Genomic DNA, 20,247 nt, shown 5'->3' on the forward strand with positions numbered 1-20,247 from the left:
AAGAAAATGGTAAAGAAGAATGCTGAATATTAGAGGAGTAGGTCAAATAGTAAATTAGGTGGCACAGAAATAACACGAAGGAAAAGAAATTTATATTGCAACTTGACTAAAGGATGGGAGGCAGCAATGTGGTAATGGAAATAAGTGTGGGGGTAAAAATTGTAGAGAGAAATCAAGACTTGAATATGGCAAGCACATTCAAACAGATATAGGTTGTGGTAGTTATGCAGAGATGAAGGGGCTTGCACAGAAAAGACTAACAAGGAGAGATGCATCAAACCAGTCTTTGGGCTGAAGACCACATCAATAATTTAAATATGTGGTCATTTTTACCATATTAATGGTTAAAGAAGAGATACACTTGATTCAATCTAAGATTAACAAAAGATCTAATGCACAGTGAGCGCTGTTCTTACAGGAAGACCATAGCGCAATTCGAGGTTCCTGAAAGTAAACCAGAGTGCCAATGGCGAGACGTTTCTCTTGATTTTATTCATAGCAAATGCAGCACTCTCAGGATACTGAAAACTAATGGGGGGAATGTTGGCAACAACCAAGCTATTACATGATCTATGCATGTGTGTTCAATAATCGGCATGGCAGTCAGCTTGTCAAACTAATAGAACTAACCTCAATGAAAATTACATGACACAGCAGTCAAATTAAAAGAGAAGAAAGGGAATCTCTGACAAACTTAACACTCCACTTATGAAAACCTATAATTGTTCCAAATTTACAGTGATGGTTCAAGCAAGTACATCAGGGGAAAAAATGAAAGAACAATTTATGTTTCCTGCACAAATGACACATTGCAGCTGATCACTATGAACTATTGTTAAGTTTTTGTTATTTTTGTCTTTTTGCCTTTATTTTTTGGGTACCTCCTTTTTCCCTGCTCTTCTACTTCTGTGTGTTTTGACCGATGACCATGTTCTCTCTCCATGGAAGTTCTCTTTCACTTCTACCACTACACAGCTTTCTGCCCTTTCCCCTATCCTGCTGTTCCAGTACTTCCAGTTTAGACCAGCACTATCACTAATCTTGTTTGTGGCACAAGAAGAGCAGAAAAAGTATGCAAAATTGACAGCTCAGTAAACATCTCCATGCCTTTTCTACAACTGTCCTCTACTTAACCTATTAGGCCAAGGTAAGAGGTAGTCCATTCTCGTATTTTGTAGCTATGTACATTGTCACTGCAGCAATTAGATGGTTTTGAGACTTTTGATTACATCTATATTGATAGAATCCTCAGGTAATCCTGTTTCACTAATTTGCCTAAGTCCTATATCTTCTGGTTGTTTACAGCTCTTTCATGGCAGCTGAGAGCCACATGTCTCTCTCGCAATAGTTCTTTAACTCCTTCTTACCCCATTTATCTTCCCATCTGTCCCTACTGCCAGTTTCCTTGACTCTCCTGCCATCTATCCATCAACATTATGGTTGCTGAAGACATGAGTATATTGTGTGTGTGTGTGTGTGTGTGTGTGTGTGTGTGTGTGTGTGTGTGTGTGTGTGTTTTACTCATCAGTAAATGCTTGAAAACTAGCGATTATGTAATCTTTGTGTGCTTATGTGCCACTCCCATTTAATATGTACAAGAGTGGTTGCCATCTCCTCCCACCTTTTTTCCTTATTTCTTGCAGTAGATAAAACCAGTATACAAAAATGAATGCAGATACTCTCAATAATTTTTCTTTTCTAAGTAACTGGTTTCCGAATCAAAAGAATCCAGTATCATTTGATTTCATTCTGAAAAGTTGCAACTTCTGCTCAAGGGTCCATTATGATGCCAGTCAGTCATGTGAGTGCAGACAGCCAGATTTTCTTAACTGTGGAATAACAGGATTACTGTGAACTGTCTGATAATTTTAGGATACAATTTTGGTAAGATTAGTGCATGACTTCAATACATGCACAGACGGTTAAAAGATCTGATAACAGTGAAAAGGTCACAGCAGCAACTTTACAGAGTTAATATTGCCTGATGATACAGTCAATGATTCTGACAGCAGTTGGTCATCAAAAATTCTCTCATTATACTTATTTTATTCATTTTTGTCACTAAGTATAGCTATATTTATTTTACGTGTTTCAAACAAACAAAACTGTATGAACATTAAAAGTTCAGATGGCAAGGCAAAACTACAAAAAAAGGGAAGTTTGAAGATATACATAGAAGGTCTATACGAGGGAAACAAACACTGAGATAATATTACAGAAGTGGATGAAGAATTAAGTAAAGATGAGAGGGGAGATATGATACTGCAAGGAGAGTTTGACAGAGCACTGAATAACCTAACAGGACACAAGGCCCTTGGAGCAGACGACATTCTCGCGTAATTACAGAGATCCTCAGGGAAGCCAGCCATAACAAGTGATTGCACATCAGAATCAAACAATGGAAACTCCATGTAGGAATTTCAACAATGTAGGAAAAGACAGATTGCTAATTGCTGTAAAGAAGACAAGTTTAGTTGCAAACAGCCACAATTAAAGGACACTTACACAAAGTTTTCAGCCACAACCTTCATCATACACACAAGCAACCACAACTCATGCACACATGACAGTCAACTCTAGCAGCTCAGGATAGAATGCAACTATCACGTGGGATAGCAACAGTTATCTGGAGAGGGCGAGGAAGGGGAAGAGGAAGGGATAGTAGTGTATGGATGGGGAGTGTGAAGGGAATAGAATGCCAACAGGTGTGACATCAGAAGGTTGTGGGGCAGGGAAGTGGAGAAAAGAGGAGTGAAAAGGAGATGAGCAGTGAAAGATGGGCAGTTGCGTTGTCTGAGGGCGGCAAACAAAGAAACTGGGAGACAGAAATGGGAAGGACAAGACAGAACACACGGAGTGTAAACTGTTGGGTGGAGGGTGTGGGGACAGTATGTTACTGTAGGTTGAGTTATCCCAACGTCATCCTATGGTAACGTACTGTCCCCACATCCCCCACCCAACAATTTATACCCCCTCTGTCCTATCATCTCTTCCTCATTTTTGTCTCCCATCCTCTGCCAGTGCACCCTCTGTCCCTCTCATCTGTACACTACCATCCGTTCCACTTCCCTGCCCCCCTCCAGGCTACTGCTGCCATCCCATGTGACAGTTGTATTCTGGTCTGATCTGCTAGGGTTGGCAAGCATGTGTGCATGAGGTGTGCTTGCTTGTGTGCATGAATGGTGTGAGTTTCTCCGCTTCTCTTTTGCTGATGAAGGTTGCGGCCGAAAGCTTTTAATTGTACCTCTCTGCATCTTGCTTTCTTTACGGTAAACAGCAAATCTATCTTTCCCTACAATGTAAATAATTGCACTTGGTATGCAAGACATATGAGTCAGGTGAAATACTCTCAGACTTCAAGAAGAATATAATAATTAAGAGCTTGGAAAAAAGGCAGGTGCTGACTATTACCAAATCACCAGTTTAGTAAGTACTGCTTGTGAAATACTGAGATGAATCATTTACAGAAAAATGGAAAAACTGGTAGGAGCTGATCTTGCGGAAAATCTGCTTCAGTTTCAGAGAAATGCAGGAATATGAGAGCCAATGCTGATCATATGACATACCTTAAAAGATAGGCTGATGAAAGGTAAAGTTCTGTTTATAGCTTTTGTTGATTTAGGAAAAGGTTTTGACAATGCTGACAAAAGTACACTATTTTGTGAAAAAAATCATCTAGAGTGAACATCATTTTGGCAACTGCCACTATCAAATTAAAATTCAGAACTTTTAAAACAAGTACAATATTGCCGTGCCTATGTTCTTTAGAATTACGATACATGCATGTACGAAGGAACAGGCACTGCAGCAGCTACAGCCATAGTGAAATACACAAAATATACTCGCAGCTGCAAACATGGACAAACATCAACTGTATAATGGAATGACCACAATGAAAATTTGTGCCGCACCAAGACTTGAACCTGGAGTTCCCACTTATCCCAAGGGGTTGCCTTACATCTACAACCTGCACTCGAACATCCAGTCACTTGCTCAGTATTGGAGGTAAATACGATATTGCAGGGCCTGTGTTGTCTGGAAGTAGTCAAGTGCTTGATGTCACACAGCTGACATCATACGGAAGTTTGAGTCTGCCCGTGAAACATGCTCGGATAGCCTAATTGTAAAGCGACCACTCATGATAAGTGAGAATTCTGGGTTCGAATCCCAGTCTGGCACAAATTTTCACTGTCATCATTCCATTATACAGCTAATGATTGTCCACATTCACAACTTCAACTGCAAATACAGTTCACATATTTCATAATGGCTGTACCCACAACAGTGCTTGTTCCTTTCGGACACGAGGCAAGTTGAAACTTTCCATTAAAATGTCTCCCAAGTACAGGAATATACATGATGGGTGTATGAGTGCAGGTTGTACACACATGGCTAACGATTGGCCATGAAACATGCTCCATTCGCCTAATGGTAAAGCAACTGCTCGCGATAAGTGGGAAATCTGGGTACAAGTTGCAGTCCAGCACAAATCCCAATTGTTTTCATTTCATTACATAGCTGATGTTTGTCTATATTCACAACAGTGAATACACTTCATGTAGATTGTGAAAGAATGTTCAATGATATTATTAACAAATTCTTGTCATATAAGTTCTGAGTTTCGATCTGAGGTCGGTAATAGCTGAAACGATGTTATAAATAACGCTTACATTAAGCAATCTTGACAGTTTTATTCAGAAAATATTCACGACTGCCGACTCAGAAAAAATTTATTTCATTTATTAATAACGAAATACATTATTCAAAATTCTGAAGAGCGCAAGCATACAGGGCAGCTGAAGAGTGGTAATGAAACAATGGCAGAAGTGGGTGAAATGAAAGATGAAAACTACATTTTCAATGAAACTATGTTATAGACTGGTACCGTAGCCAGTCGATAACACACAGGGGGCAATTCCTCAGGGTTCCGAGGTTGGCACTAGAGGTTCTGCTGTTGTCCAACAGCGTCAGGTGCATGAGTACCGCACCCCCTAAGCTGAGGCACCATTGACACCACATGGATAAAGGACTGCCTGACTGCAGCTTTATCCAGTTCTTGCCCTATTGTCAAGTAGCTCTAATTAGCAGTAGTCAAGGATCATCATAGTGCAGTCACAACTTTCTCTACAAGAGCAGTACATCAGAACTGGCCTCAAGACTTGTGCTCATTTCTGTATAGTGAATTGTTAAACGTTCAACTTATGCTGGCATCGTCAAGGACATAAATAAGGATTCCTAAATCCTCTACAGTTACAAGTAATACAAAACACAGTATCAGTTTCCCATACCCTTACCTCTTACTCCTAGTGTATGAGTACCCACAATTTAGTATTTCACTGGCTTCGGCAGCCAGAGACTGTTGTCATGTGCATATGAGTTGCATTTGTGTGTGTGTGTGTGTGTTCTAATTCCAATGAAGACCTCTTTGGCCAAAAGCTTACTTTTTTGAGTCTTTTTGTTGTGCCTATCTGTGACTCACTATCTCTACTATATGGCGAGTAGCAACTATCCTTTACATAATCTTGTCATTAAAATGTATATAAATTTTGCGTAAGCTTTGCCACACTGAAAAATCAGATGTAGGTATGCTCAGTGAACTTCGGTAACTTGTTTAAAACTGTGAGCTTACTTTTGTAAGAAGCTGCGAAATGACTATGGTAATTTTAACCTTAACCTAGTAACTTCTACATGTGTGCAATTAGCTTTAAACTGGAATTATAATCATTATTTAAGAGTCTAATATGGATTCAGTAGTCTGTATTGTCACAGAAAATATTTAATGGCAAATGGTAGAGTACGCGTGGTGTTTTGTCAGTGTCTTTCATTTCTGACCAGTGTTGGTGAGTGTGCTTTTGTTGAGTGGCTGTGCAGCCACATGAATTAAAAAAATACTTTAACTTTTCACTATGCTTAGATTATTTGACTGCATTTTTGTTGTTTGATTTTGTGCGACTACACAAACTTTACTTAATAAATATTTATTTGATTTAAAATTAAACACACAGGATTTGTCAACATCATTAATCCTACAGGACTTAGCCAGTCCTTTTTTAAAATTATTTGTATGTTTTATATGCTGATTTGTCTACCTGCCATGCATGTTAGTACTTCATTTCTGAGGTTTGGGTAGGTGCGCCAGCTCCGGATTGAATCCATGCAGTGGATTAATGATGAGAACTTGTATGCCACCTAGAAGTGACTTTTACACAGTTTTCCACATCTGACTAGGTGAATATTGGGCTGGCACCCAAGTCCTACCTATGTTATATGATTCACAAACATTTAGAAAATGTTCACACACTTTCCCATGGATAAAACACTACACACAGACTGTTGGGGTACACATATTATCTCCCTAGGGAGGGATGTGCATCTGGCTGCACTTTAAATTAACTGTACCACTTCCGATCATATAGTCATTCCGACTCTGGGCAGATGTGAGGCAAAGGCAAAGGCCAAAGCAAAAGCAAAAGCAGCAAAATAAGATCGTCATGAGTTGGCTATTTAGTTAATAGCATGAAGGATTAATTCTGTATTAAATATACAGGCTTTAAAGCATTTATACACAACCAATCACCCAATCAAATTAATGATATGAATATAATAGAGGGAAACATTCCACATGGGAAAAATATATCTAAAAAGAAAGATGATGAGACTTACCAAACAAAAGCGCTGGCAGGTCGATAGACACACAAACAAACACAAACATACACACAAAATTCTAGCTTTCACAACCAACGGTTGCCTCGTCAGGAAAGAGGGAAGGAGAGGGAAAGACAAAAGGATTTGGGTTTTAATGGAGAGGGTAAGGAGTCATTCCAATCCCGGGAGCGGAAAGTTACGTACAATCTGAAAACAGCTTTTGCATCCCGTAACTACCCTCCCGACCTGGTACAGAAGCAAATAACCAGAGCCACTTCCTCATCTCCTCAAACCCGGAACCTTCCACAGAAGAACCCCAAAAGTGTCCCACTTGTGACAGGATACTTTCCGGGACTGGATCAGAATCTGAATGCGGCTCTCCAGCAGGGATACAACTTCCTCAAATCCTGACTAAATGAGATCCATCCTTCATGAAATCCTCCCCACTCCACCTAGAGTGTCTTTCCGCCGTCCACCTAACCTTCGTAACCTCTTAGTTCATCCCTATGAAATCCCCAAACCACCTTCCCTACCCTCTGGCTCCTACCCTTGTAACTGCCCCCGGTGTAAAACCTGTCCCATGCACCCTCCCACCACCACCTATTCCAGTCCTGTAACCCGGAAGGTGTACACGATCAAAGGCAGAGCCATGTGTGAAAGCACCCACGTGATTCACCAACTGACCTGCCTAAACTGTGAAGCGTTCTATGTGGGAATGACCAGCAACAAACTGTCCATTCGCATGAATGGACACAGGCAGACAGTGTTTGTTGGTAATGAGGATCATCCTGTGACTAAACATGCCTTGGTGCATGGCCAGCACATCTTGGCACAGTGTTACACCGTCCGGGTTATCTGGATACTTCCCACTAACACCAACCTGTCAGAACTCCGGAGATGGGAACTTGCCCTTCAGCATATCCTCTCTTCTCGCTATCCACCAGGCCTCAATCTCCGCTAATTTCTAATTTCAATTTGCCGCCACTCATACCTCACCTGTCTTTCAACAACATCTTTGCCTCTGTACTTCCGCCTCGACTGACATCTCTGCCCAAACTCTTTGCCTTTACAAATGTCTGCTTGTGTCTGTGTATATGCGGATGGATATGTGTGTGTGTGCGAGTATAAACCTGTCCTTTTTTCCCCCTAAGGTAAGTCTTTCCGCTCCCGGGATTGGAATGACTCCTTACCCTCTCCCTTAAAACCCAAATCCTTTCATCTTTCCCTCTCCTTCCCTCTTTCCTGACGAAGCAACCGTTTGTTGCGAAAGCTTGAATTTTGTGTGTATGTTTGTGTTTGTTTGTGTGTCTATCGACCTGCCAGCGCTTTTGTTTGGTAAGTCTCATCATCTTTCTTTTTAGATATATTCAATCAACCAATCACTTTGATAACAACAAGTCAAGCCAGTATATTAGATTGTGCATTGCCCACATCCATAGCTGCCTATAAAACCACCATTGCACTCATAGGTTGTTGACACTTAATGGGACATCGAACAATTGTCAATGTGATAATGGAGGGGAGGGAAGAGAGAGTGTGTGTGTGTGTGTGTGTGTGTGTGTGTGTGTGTGTGTGTGTGTGTGTGTGGATCGGGGGGAGTGGGGGGGGGGGATTGTAGAGGGAGACCATATTACTCAGAGATCAAAAGTCTTGCACAGGACAAATTGACACGGAGGGAGAGCTGTGTCGAACTAGTCTTCAAAATGAAATCAACAACAACAGTACACATAATAACCACTGCAAAAAGTGTTATCGTCTTACTTTGTGAATTCTCCTGTCATTTCTTTTGAAAATATCCAGTTAGCAACAGCTGAACACTCAATTATTTGTGTCTTCAACATCTTGTCTATTAAAACCACCATCATTTGTTGGTGATTCTGCCACAAATCAAACATATTTCGCAGAATACATATCTGTGCTGCTTCAGAGTCTGCCAAAACCTGAAACAAAAATGGTATGTTGTATAAAATGATACAAGTGATTTAAACAACTTAACTATGAGAAACAACAAGCAAAAACAAGGAAAGGCAAAAACTTGGGTAATCTACTAGCCTTTTCTAATTTGACAAGTTCACACTCACATAACCAACACACATCCCTGCACAGAGGATGTGCATATACTGGTTGTGTGTGTGAATGAGAGAGAGAGAGAGAGAGAGAGAGAAACTGGACTGGAAACAAATTTGTGTTATTACATGTTTATGCACTATGTATCAAGCAGCTACAGGGGAATGGCTGCCTTTGATCATACTGTTTACCTTTTCCATTCTGGAAAATCCATTTCTGTAATGAATTGAGAGAAATATGTACACAGTGTACTTGGGAGTACACAAACATGATGTGACATACAACAATCCGTTGTTTTATAGTTATGAAACATTCCACTAGGCACTGTCAGATCAGTATTTTCTTTGCCAGTTACCATGTGTTATCTGTATCAAATAACTACTGTTGCCTGAGATTCTTCCATATATACAACATAACATGTGGATGTATGGGAAAAGACAGTTAAGGAAACAGTTGTCACCAAATACAACCTCAGAAACTGACAGTCCATTACACTGATAACATGATCCTTATGCACATTTCAGACAGCAAACATCTATTACTTGCCCTCACAATAACTATTCCTTTAGTTTTTCATTACTGTATTGGTGGTGGAGCAACACCATAAAAAACTGTGTAATCAATTTATATGATGGCCCCATTTCTGCCACACAGTTGTGAACATAGCTGGTAATAGCTGACTAGCCTTAATACCATGTAGGTATGGAAGCCAGCTGCTGTTCCTATGAGATGCATGAGGTATATTCTGGTGGTGAGATTTGATTTTCTGATGATTAGAGAAGAACTATTCATGTCCAAAGATAAAGAATTTTTATCTTCTATTTTTCTGTCAGCCATGGCCCTGGAGTCGAGGTTTCGTACTAGGTAAACAATCATTAATGTTATGGTTCTTCATACTCCTGAGACCTAAAAATGATATTTCAAGAAACAAATAAGAAAATAATCAAAGTTCATTAATGTCCTTTTTATATACTCTGCACCATTACAATCATATCATATTATAAACAGTCTAAATGCTGTACAGACATTAGTTGTTTCTCAACATACACTTCATTCTCAAGATCCACAAGATTACCAGTCATACTACTAAAAAATTGAGCAGCACCAAACAATATACCACATTTACCTGACTATGAGATGAAGTTTTCTTCTAAATTAATTATCTGGAAAATATATAGTCATCTTATATTCAAAGATTAAAGTATTGCTACTGAGTTTCATATTTTTATGTTGTATAATAGATTAATATTTTGAGAAATTCATAAGGGTTGGAACATGATCAGTGACAGCAGCTTGTCTGAGAAGTACAAGGGCAGATCAAATAAACGGGATTTTATTTTTTATTTAAATCCATTTATTGAAAAACTCAAGGCAATAATAATTTATTTTTCCAAATAGTCTCCTGCTTTGGAAAAGCATTTGTCCTGGCATATGGGCAGCTTTTTGATGCTCTCATCATAAAAAGAACTGGGTCATGTCACCAGCCAGTTGCGCACAAAGTCTTTCACACTCTTGTCATCTTCAAATCGTTGCCCTCCTAGAGGTTCTTTAAGCGGTCTGAATAAATGGAAATCGCAGGATGATAAGTCCAGGCTGTAAGAAGGATGATCAAACGTAGTCCAGGAGGAAGATGACCTGTCGAATCGACTGGTCTCATCTTTTGTGGCGATATGCAACTCTTGTGTTGTTCAACAGTTCACAGTAGTAAGCAGTATTGATTGTGTGTCACTCACGCAAAAAAATCAATCAGCAAAATGCCTCGCTGATCGGGAAAAAAAATGGTTGAAAGAACCTTGCCAGCTGACAGTCGAGTCCTGGTTTTCACTGGTGCTGCCTCCCCTTACTGGCTCGTTTGGATTCTGGAATGTCATGGTGAACCCATGTTTCATTGCAGGTGATGATCAGACTCAAAAATGCATCACCTTCAACCGCAAACCTTGCTGTAAGCCTCTGCCAGACCTCCAAACATCTCAACTTCAGATTTTCAGTCAAAAGTTTAGGGACCCATCTGGAACACACTTTACAGAACTGTAGGTCGTATGTGATGATTGCTTGACAGCCCCCATAACTAATTCAGACTTTTTGTGCAATTTCTGATATTCTCGCCCATCGATCGTCGTCAATAATGTCCTTAACTGCATGAATGTTTTTGTCTGCAATGCTGGTCTGAGAACAGCGAGCATGTTGCTGACTTTTCCCATGTTCTTGTCCTTCCTTGAACATTTTATGCCAGGCAAACACATGCGTCCTCAATAATGTTTCATCACCGAACTGTGCAGTCAATCTTTGGCAAATTTCCACCACTGTAACTCCTTCACAGGCACGCACCTGTTGCTCAGACATTGTTAGTGTTACTGGTGAAACAGCGGCGAATATCTAACAGCATGCTCTCCTCACTTCTAATGGTCCCACCTCAAGATAGCAGAAGTGCGGGGCCAGTCCTACCAACTGTTGATGTTCAGGAACAAAAAAACTGTTTATATTTGATCCCCCCTTGCAGGATGAATGTGTGGAGGGAAGTGGTGAGGGGGTCAGCAAATTTTGCTGTTATGCCAACCATGGGAATGTACACCACATAGCCTGCCTTTTTATGAACTTCTACCACATTTAAATTGCAGTCTGCCTGAAGCCATTTGTGATCTGAATTGTACTTACTTTAAAACTGGACAAACACTGAACAATAATAACCATTTCTGCAAGAGATGGTAAATGTCTATATATGAGAAAGTGGCACATGCATAATAGAAACAAAAGAGAGTATGTCAGGTGCTGGATCTATGGAGTCAATCAGAGAACAGCAGCTGGGTGACATGTCTGGAAGCAGGTGTGGTGATGGTGGTGGTGGTGGTCGTGATGACGATGATTAAAAATAGTGATACCACAGATGACTGACTTCAATAGTAAGCAGAAACCAAGTAAAGATAAAAATTAGCATAAACCTTTCTTGTTTACTTTATTCCTCCTTGCTTTATGAAAATGCAGAAATCAATAAACAGCAAAAGTTTAGAATAGGTATAATGTTAACTTTTTTTAGGTAGATACTTTATATCAATAAAACAGTCTGCAATTTTGATTAGCCAGAATACGTTAAAATAACAATTTCCTCAAGGAGCCTCCTAAAAAGGGATCTTCATACATTCAGGGTCGTCATATACTCGTGGTACATTTGTATGAAACAATGAGCTAGCACTGGAAAAACATAGAATGGACATAAATTAAATGAAACACTGTTATGATGATAAACAACAGAAAAGTTTGTATGACTGTATGTTGCTCTTTACATTGTTGTTGTTGTTTTGATCATCAACCCTAAGCTTGGTTCGATGGAGTTTTCCATTGTATTCATTTGCCAACTATTCTCTTCATTTCAGGATAGGTGCTGAATTCTATATCATCAATGATTTGCCTATGTACTCATACCTTGGTCTGACCCAGTCATTTTTTCCTCCCACCATTTCAACAACAGTATTCAGCAACGAACGACTCATCTCGCAATTTGTGCCCAACCACTCTCTCTCATTGATTTATTATATTATTTACTATACTTACGTTTTTAAATTGTCATTTGGTGTTTGTATGATTTAGCCACATTACGTAAGTGATGAATCTGATATCTAAAACAAAATTGAAGGGATATACGAGGGCAGTTCAATAAGTTATGCAACACATTTTTTTTCTCGGCCAATTTTGGTTGAAAAAACCGGAAATTTCTCATGGAATATTTTCAAACATTCCCGCTTTGTCTCGTATAGTTTCATTGACTTCCGACAGGTGGCAGCGCTGTACGGAGCTGTTAAAATGGCGTCTGTAACGGATGTGCGTTGCAAACAACGGGCAGTGATCGAGTTTCTTTTGGCGGAAAACCAGGGCATCTCAGATATTCATAGGCGCTTGCAGAATGTCTACGGTGATCTGGCAGTGCACAAAAGCACAGTGAGTCGTTGGGCAAAGCGTGTGTCGTCATCGCCGCAAGGTCAAGCAAGACTGTCTGATCTCCCGCGTGCGGGCCGGCCGTGCACAGCTGTGACTCCTGCAATGGCGGAGCGTGCGAACACACTCGTTCGAGATGATCGACGGATCACCATCAAACAACTCAGTGCTCAACTTGACATCTCTGTTGGTAGTTCTGTCACAATTGTTCACCAGTTGGGATATTCAAAGGTTTGTTCCCGCTGGGTCCCTCGTTGTCTAACCGAACACCATAAAGAGCAAAGGAGAACCATCTGTGCGGAATTGCTTGCTCGTCATGTGGCTGAGGGTGACAATTTCTTGTCAAAGATTGTTACAGGCGATGAAACATGGGTTCATCACTTCGAACCTGAAACAAAACGGCAATCAATGGAGTGGCGCCACACCCACTCCCCTACCAAGAAAAAGTTTAAAGCCATACCCTCAGCCGGTAAAGTCATGGTTACCGTCTTCTGGGACGCTGAAGGGGTTATTCTGTTCGATGTCCTTCCCAATGGTCAAACGATCAACTCTGAAGTGTATTGTGCTACTCTTCAGAAATTGAAGAAACGACTTCAGCGTGTTCGTAGGCACAAAAATCTGAACGAACTTCTCCTTCTTCATGACAACGCAAGACCTCACACAAGTCTTCGCACCCGAGAGGAGCTCACAAAACTTCAGTGGACTGTTCTTCCTCATGCACCCTACAGCCCCGATCTCGCACCGTCGGATTTCCATATGTTTGGCCCAATGAAGGATGCAATCCGTGGGAGGCACTACGCGGATGATGAAGAAGTTATTGATGCAGTACGACGTTGGCTCCGACATCGACCAGTGGAATGGTACCGTGCAGACATACAGGCCCTCATTTCAAGGTGGCGTAAGGCCGTAGCATTGAATGGAGATTACGTTGAAAAATAGTGTTGTGTAGCTAAAAGATTGGGGAATAACCTGGTGTATTTCAATGCTGAATAAAACAACCCCTGTTTCAGAAAAAAAATGTGTTGCATTACTTATTGAACTGCCCTCGTATATAGCACAGGGTACAGGCCTTCATGATAATACATCCAATGACATATGCAGGTTACTATCTTCTAAAAAATTCATGAAGATTTTGTAAATTGTTGCACTTTCTGATGTGAACAGTGGTGATTCTAAGGGGAACTGGCTTTTTGATGAGCATATTCACTCCATTGATCAATTACATAGTGCCAATATCACTTTAAACATTAGCATTAATGGCCAGTTTCCTATGCTCAACATCCTTCAAAGTGGCCAATCTCCAAAGTGTTAAACTGGTCTTGATCAATTCAATTCAATTCAATTCATCTTACTCTGTCTCTTCCTCTTGCCTTTGGACTTGGTTTCTATTGTTTTTTCCATTCTCTTCACATGTCTAAACCATTTTAACCTGATCTCAATTCAATCATTCAACTTTTTTACTCTGACTGACTTCCAAAAACTTCATTCTTTCTTTAACAAGCTCCTGTAACACCACATTTCAAATGTACTTAGTCATTTCATTACTGCCCTCCCCATGTTTCACAGATATACACATCTGTGCTTCAAACATAGCTTTTAGAAATATTTTTCTAGTCTCAAGATTTATATTTTTTTTCCTTAGGAGAAGCAAAACTTCTTAGCCAAGATCACAATAAAACACTGTATTGTGGATGACTGGTTTCGGTATAACTATGTTACCGTTATCAGATCCATAATAACATTACAAAAGGTGTTACAACCTGTTATACAACTAATGCCAAATTAACCCACAGATGAATCAATGACAACATGTCTTCATGCAGGTTATTATGAACATCTTGTGCCAGATATACACAAAATCTTTGCATTAAATCTCCAGATGCACAACATATGACATGAATGATGTATTGGCATGTCAAAAATAAAAGTTAAAATTACTATGTACACAAATCACCACAACATTGCTTCCATATGACCACATGTCATGCCTACTAGTGCGCCACAAGAACTGACTGTCAACAGCCAATGCATGAGATGAACTGCCACCAAGTATGAGAGGTGTCACTGCAGTGGATAGTTTCTACCATTAAAAGTCAAATATGTAATTTAAAACCAAGCATGATTCCAAATATAAAAAGTTCTGAAATGCCAAAAAACTTCTTGATGATTTCTTCCAAACAAAACATAGTTAAGACATCCCATACATCATATTTACAGTAAACACATTATATCATTACAAAACTGCAAGTACTTTCATGACAGCATAGTTAAGTAAGTGCCAACATAAATACTAAAAAAATTAGAACTTTTTTTAATTGAACATCATAAAAAGAACTTAGATTGAAAGCCAAAATACTTTTAGGAACTTATTAAAATAAGTGGTGTTCAACCCAAAGTGTGGAATGTTTCCCTCTATTATATTCATAATCTTAAAATTATATTATCATAGAGCAAGACACCATGCTTAGGGCACAGACAAATTAGGCAATGTGATTACCCATATCAGGGCCATAATTACTTTGGGGCATGCCAACAGAAAGCGACCAAAAGCAGTTACAGTTTGCTTCTTAGATTGAGCACATGGACATCTGTAGCCAAATAATACTGAACAACAAACAAAATGTGATCCTGTATTACAGCCCTACAAAAGCTCATTCATTTCATTATATGAATATAATTTAAAAACTAATATATAACAATGCTTAGGAATATTGTCATGTAGCTAACTGTCTGTCTTCATCCATTAAACTACACAAAGGCAATCCAGTATGGATGGAACTTTGAATAACTCACAGGACACCTCAGAGATCTAGCATGGGCTCAAATAATGAATACTAAAATACTTGGAAGCTACCCTTATTAAATACTGTGTTTTATTGCAATCTTGGGGCTAAGCAGTTTTTTTCTCCTAAAGCCCCTTCACACATAGTACGAGTAAACTAAGTAATTTATATTCTTATGTGTTGGCAGCTGTTTATTTTCATAGCAACCATTCTGCCTTGTGAAATCATTGCTACTTTCTTTTTCTTGCATTTCCTTCTTTATATTATATTTCTGAGATAGCAAAACTCATCACTTCAAGAGATTGCAGCCCTAGAGTAAAATTTAGCTATCGAGTATGTCCACTTGCTGCACACCATCATCATAGTTTTGTTTTAGCTTACGTGCATACTGTAGCTGACAACTACCACACTTTCTATTTCATTAAGCAGCCAGCTAATTTTTGATAACTTTCGGCAACTACTGTTTACAATCACTATCAAGCATTTTTTTGCCCATGACAGACAACACCTGTAATGCATGATAAACCATTAGTTTCCTCACTGTAAAATGTAAAAATTAAATATCAGCAAAACAATGAGAAGTCCTCCATTACACCTTCCCCGATTCTGACCTTTTGCACACTTCCGTCAATATCGACTATTTCAGTTTGATTCACATAAAAAGAAAATGGATTACCATTTTATCCCTGTGGTTTATAGCGCACTGCCTAAGAATGGAAAACATTTTACTTCAATCCCCATTATAAAAACCCTTCTCCAAATTTATCCGCAAACTATGTTTCCCTATTTTTCTTAAATCTGTCATCTACTAGTAGCTGGAGGGCTAAAATTTTTCATCGACTGCCCCTACTTCTAAAATTAAACCAGTCCTCTCCTAACCCACTTTCAATTTTCTCTTCCATTTTGGAAGAGAATTTAAGTATTTTTTGTACTTGTAGTACAGGGTGGCACAGGGAAAGTGGAAATTTTGAAGTAATGTAATTGCCACAAACAAACACAGGAAAAATACTTTTTACTGATGAAAGTGCATGTATAAAGTATGCCATTTATGTTTTCATTACAAACTGTCACAAACTGTCTCTGTTCTTAAAGATGACATTGGAAAGATACGCTCCCTTTTGGCATTCAATTTATAACAGCCCATTATGGAAACTCCAGAATGCTTAGTGTGGCGTCTCTCAGGGAATGACAGTGATTTTGTCTTGAATCTTCTGGTTCAGTTCATGGACAGTTGCAGGGTGTGTGTACTTTACAATGTCCCTGTAGGAAGACATCAGAGGATCTCGCAGGCCATGGAATAATTTAATCACTATGTGAAATTATGCACTTTCCACACAATTCGTGAACATCTTCCATTAACTGTTGAGGAATATGTAGCACAGCTTCATTCATTTGAACACAAGTGTTTTTTATGTTAAGCTCAAGCAGTGTAATAAATGTTTCAAGCATACCAAACAGCGACTGGATGTTACTGTTGTTGTATTGCCATCCTCACATTCAAAAATGTAAGGGCCAATGGCACCATGACATGATATGGCAGACCACACAGTCGCCTTGGCAATATGTAATGGACGCTTATTAAATTCACAAGGATTTTCCTGTGTTCTGTAGCAGAAATATGATTTATTAATTTAGTGTCTATTCAGGGGTGACAATGTCACTTCACTACACAGTCAGTAAAGATATTTCACGGGCCAACAGTGATTTGATAATAGCCAGGAAACAGAACCCAATGCAAGGGAAATGAACTAGCCATTTGAGTTGATCTACAGGAAGCAGAGCATCCGAATCTGTTTCGAAATGAGCACTGGAGAACTCAAGAGCGCAACTGGCATGGACAGCTAATGGCTAAACACTCAGCACGATTCACTATGTGAGGGTGGCTGTGGCTGAAATCCAGGTAAGCAATGGCCCACATGGCGTACTGCTATTTTTGTGAATGCGAGGATGGCACTACAACAACAATAATGTCCGCACACTATGTTGATATGCTTGAAACATTCGTTACATTGAGACAGATTGATCTTAACACTGAAAACACATGTGTTCAGAAGTATGGTGCTGTGCCATGAATTGCGCAACAGTCCATGGAAGCTGTTCACGAATTGTGTGGTAAGTGCATCATTTCACATTCCTTGGCCTGCAAGATCCTCTGATCTTAGTGCATGTGATTTCTTCCTGTGGGAATATCTTAAAACCAACGTGTTCCACGCACACAGTTTAGCACATAAAATCCTTCGCCCACAGATCTGACCATCCTATGTGTCATGTGTGTCCTTGCTGGCAGGTTTCTGCAGTCGCCTGCTGCATTACCCATGCCAGCTCTTCTGCCTCCATTGTGATGTCCACTGGTGGGGATACTAAAGTTAAAATATCTGTTAAGATGGAAGGATGCTTCATCTGACAACAGTAGATTATGAAAATTAGCGTGCTCTTTGAGTTTAGCCAAAACCCATTTGCTTAACTCCCTATACGACACAGGGTCCTGTGGATTTAATTGCTGTACAATTTGTAACTTACACAGGTGCAACTTTAATTTGTGAAGTATTCTTCATATGCTATGGCACCTAGTCTCTAGTGCAGATGCTTATTGTTAAATGAGTAGTGAAGGCTCCTCTTGATGGAAACTCGAACAGCTGCAATGTTCTCTGGGGTATGTATCATTCAAATCACACCAGGTGGCTCCTTTTTCAAGGCTGAACCAGTCTCTTCAAAATACTTACCCATGTTGCAATTGCATGAGCACATGGGCATATCTGTGACATCCTAACTGGTAATGCTGTTGAAATACTCTTTGCACAGTAATCACACCATCATTCTGCATGTAAAACACTCTCACAGAAACCATCACTCAACTGCTGCATGGTTACTAAATGGCAATGTGTTCACAACTACTACACACTGGTTCCAAACATCTGCCGGCACTACAGTGTAGAGAACAATAATGTTCAAAATTTTCCATTTCCCTGCACCATCCTGTATTAGACTGAGTGTAATTATTACATAATTTTCAAATTCTAATAGAATACCACTAGAATCCTAAATTTTACTCATGAGTTTTTCTAGTTTTTGCCCTGCTTTTAGGTCTGATGCCTGCAAGAGTTCACTATTTGTTCACAAATACCTGAACATTTGATTCTTTCAAGATTCTGAAAATCATTTTGAAATTCAGAGAACAGCGCTACATCTTCCCTATTATCTACTTGCACTGTCTCTTCCCTGTTATCTTCTTGCACTGTGTCTTCATTTTTAATTCACCTAATTTATTCTAGGCTTCTCTAAGCATTGTTCCCACCCATCACCTAATTTTCTGCTTCCATTACTCAATTGCATTTTTCTGACTCTTACCAGTGTGCTCGCTAAAGACTCTTTATTAATACATGTGCAGCATCTGTATTACCCTGTTTCGATGTTCACATACATCTATCCTACATCAATTCTTTTTGGATTTTATACACTTTGGCTAATTTCATTTGAGTGCCTCTAATCTTGCTGTTTCCTTTCAATATTTTTCATTATCATTATTTGTTTATTATTATCAATATCCATGGCTGCCTCCTTTTTGCCTTGCTCAATATCAATAACTTCTCTACTGCTTCTTTTACAGATCACCTGTTTTCTACAAGAGTAACTGCTCAAAGTGTCAGTATTCTTAAACTTACCTAGGCTCCAATATTTTACTCCCTCCAATTTCAATTGGTTCTCTGAATTATACTTCCTTTTATGAGAGAGCTTGTCTTACCTTTGTAAGATAAAAGATAAGCACAGAAAACTAGTTATGTGGTAATTACAACATACAACAGCATCAGCACAAAGTATATTACAGAATTTCAAGTTTAAAATGCCAGGAATTTTGTCACCGTCAGGAACAGAGGAAAGAATACATAGAGAAAAAGAACTTGTAGAAGATTAAAACATAAAATTTTACACCACTCTAGGCCAATTTAGATGCAACAGGATAGAAAGCTATTGAAGTTCCTTTTACTTTGTGATAATTTTTGTTGAAATTTCAAAATAGATTATTATTTACTACACAGGAATTGTTTGATATCATCTTGATATCTATTTTGAACAGAATATATTAAGCAGTGCTTGAGTAATGAGGCTGATTCACATTTTGCAGAAAAATTTTTCTAGCAGTTTACCAAACAAATTTTAAACACTTTCTTATCAATTATCAATTCATCTGTAAGTTTAGGTCCCATAACATTTTTTTCTGAAAATACTTTCAACTATATAGCACCAAATAAAAAGTTGTAAATACATTGGCAAATGTGTCCATTCATAAATCACGGTGTATTTTCTCCTCTTTGATACAACATGAATACTTCTGAAAGGGAAAAAAGAACCAGTAAACAATTATTTACCTTAAACACATTATGAAATTTTGATAGGGCAGCAAATGAATGTGAGAAACTCTTCGAGCCCAGATTAAGTAATGTTTGCACAAAGACATCAATCTTCAAAGGATTAAATCTCGATTCGCTATCTTCTTCCGGGCATGGATTTGGCAGATCCTTTAGTACATTCAGAACCTCCTCAGGGGTACATTTCTGTCGAATAGAGACTACCAGCTGATGAGCAGCCGTGGTCCCAGGCAGCGACCCTGTGAAATAATGCAAACTCAGATCACTGATATCAGGTTTTCAACAACTTCTAGCCTGGTCAGTCTGCTGAAGTAAATCACTCAATCTGTTCAAAATAACCAGATTGTATTTGCTTCTCTGTAGTTTCATAGTCATGAGTAAAATATGCAAAGCATGGAGTGTATGAGCATTATTCATAAAGTTCAGCTGGAGAACCACCTTTGGATTGAGTTTAT

The 20,247-nt window shown here is 39.1% G+C and overlaps 1 protein-coding gene across 1 annotated transcript in view; it reads right to left on the minus strand.

The window, feature by feature from the left end:
* The window catches only part of LOC126095776 (nuclear cap-binding protein subunit 1), a 208,634-nt gene that overhangs the window by 33,614 nt on the left and 154,773 nt on the right, over window positions 1–20,247 (minus strand). The window contains exons 12-13 of the mRNA XM_049910582.1: window positions 19,793–20,031; window positions 8,407–8,585 (exon numbers count right to left, since the gene is read on the minus strand). Of these exons, the coding sequence (XP_049766539.1) occupies window positions 8,407–8,585; window positions 19,793–20,031 (418 nt within the window). The remainder of the gene's footprint in view (window positions 1–8,406; window positions 8,586–19,792; window positions 20,032–20,247) is intronic.

This window comes from Schistocerca cancellata, chromosome 8 (assembly GCF_023864275.1).
Source record: "Schistocerca cancellata isolate TAMUIC-IGC-003103 chromosome 8, iqSchCanc2.1, whole genome shotgun sequence".
NCBI classification, from domain to species: Eukaryota; Metazoa; Arthropoda; class Insecta; order Orthoptera; family Acrididae; genus Schistocerca; species Schistocerca cancellata.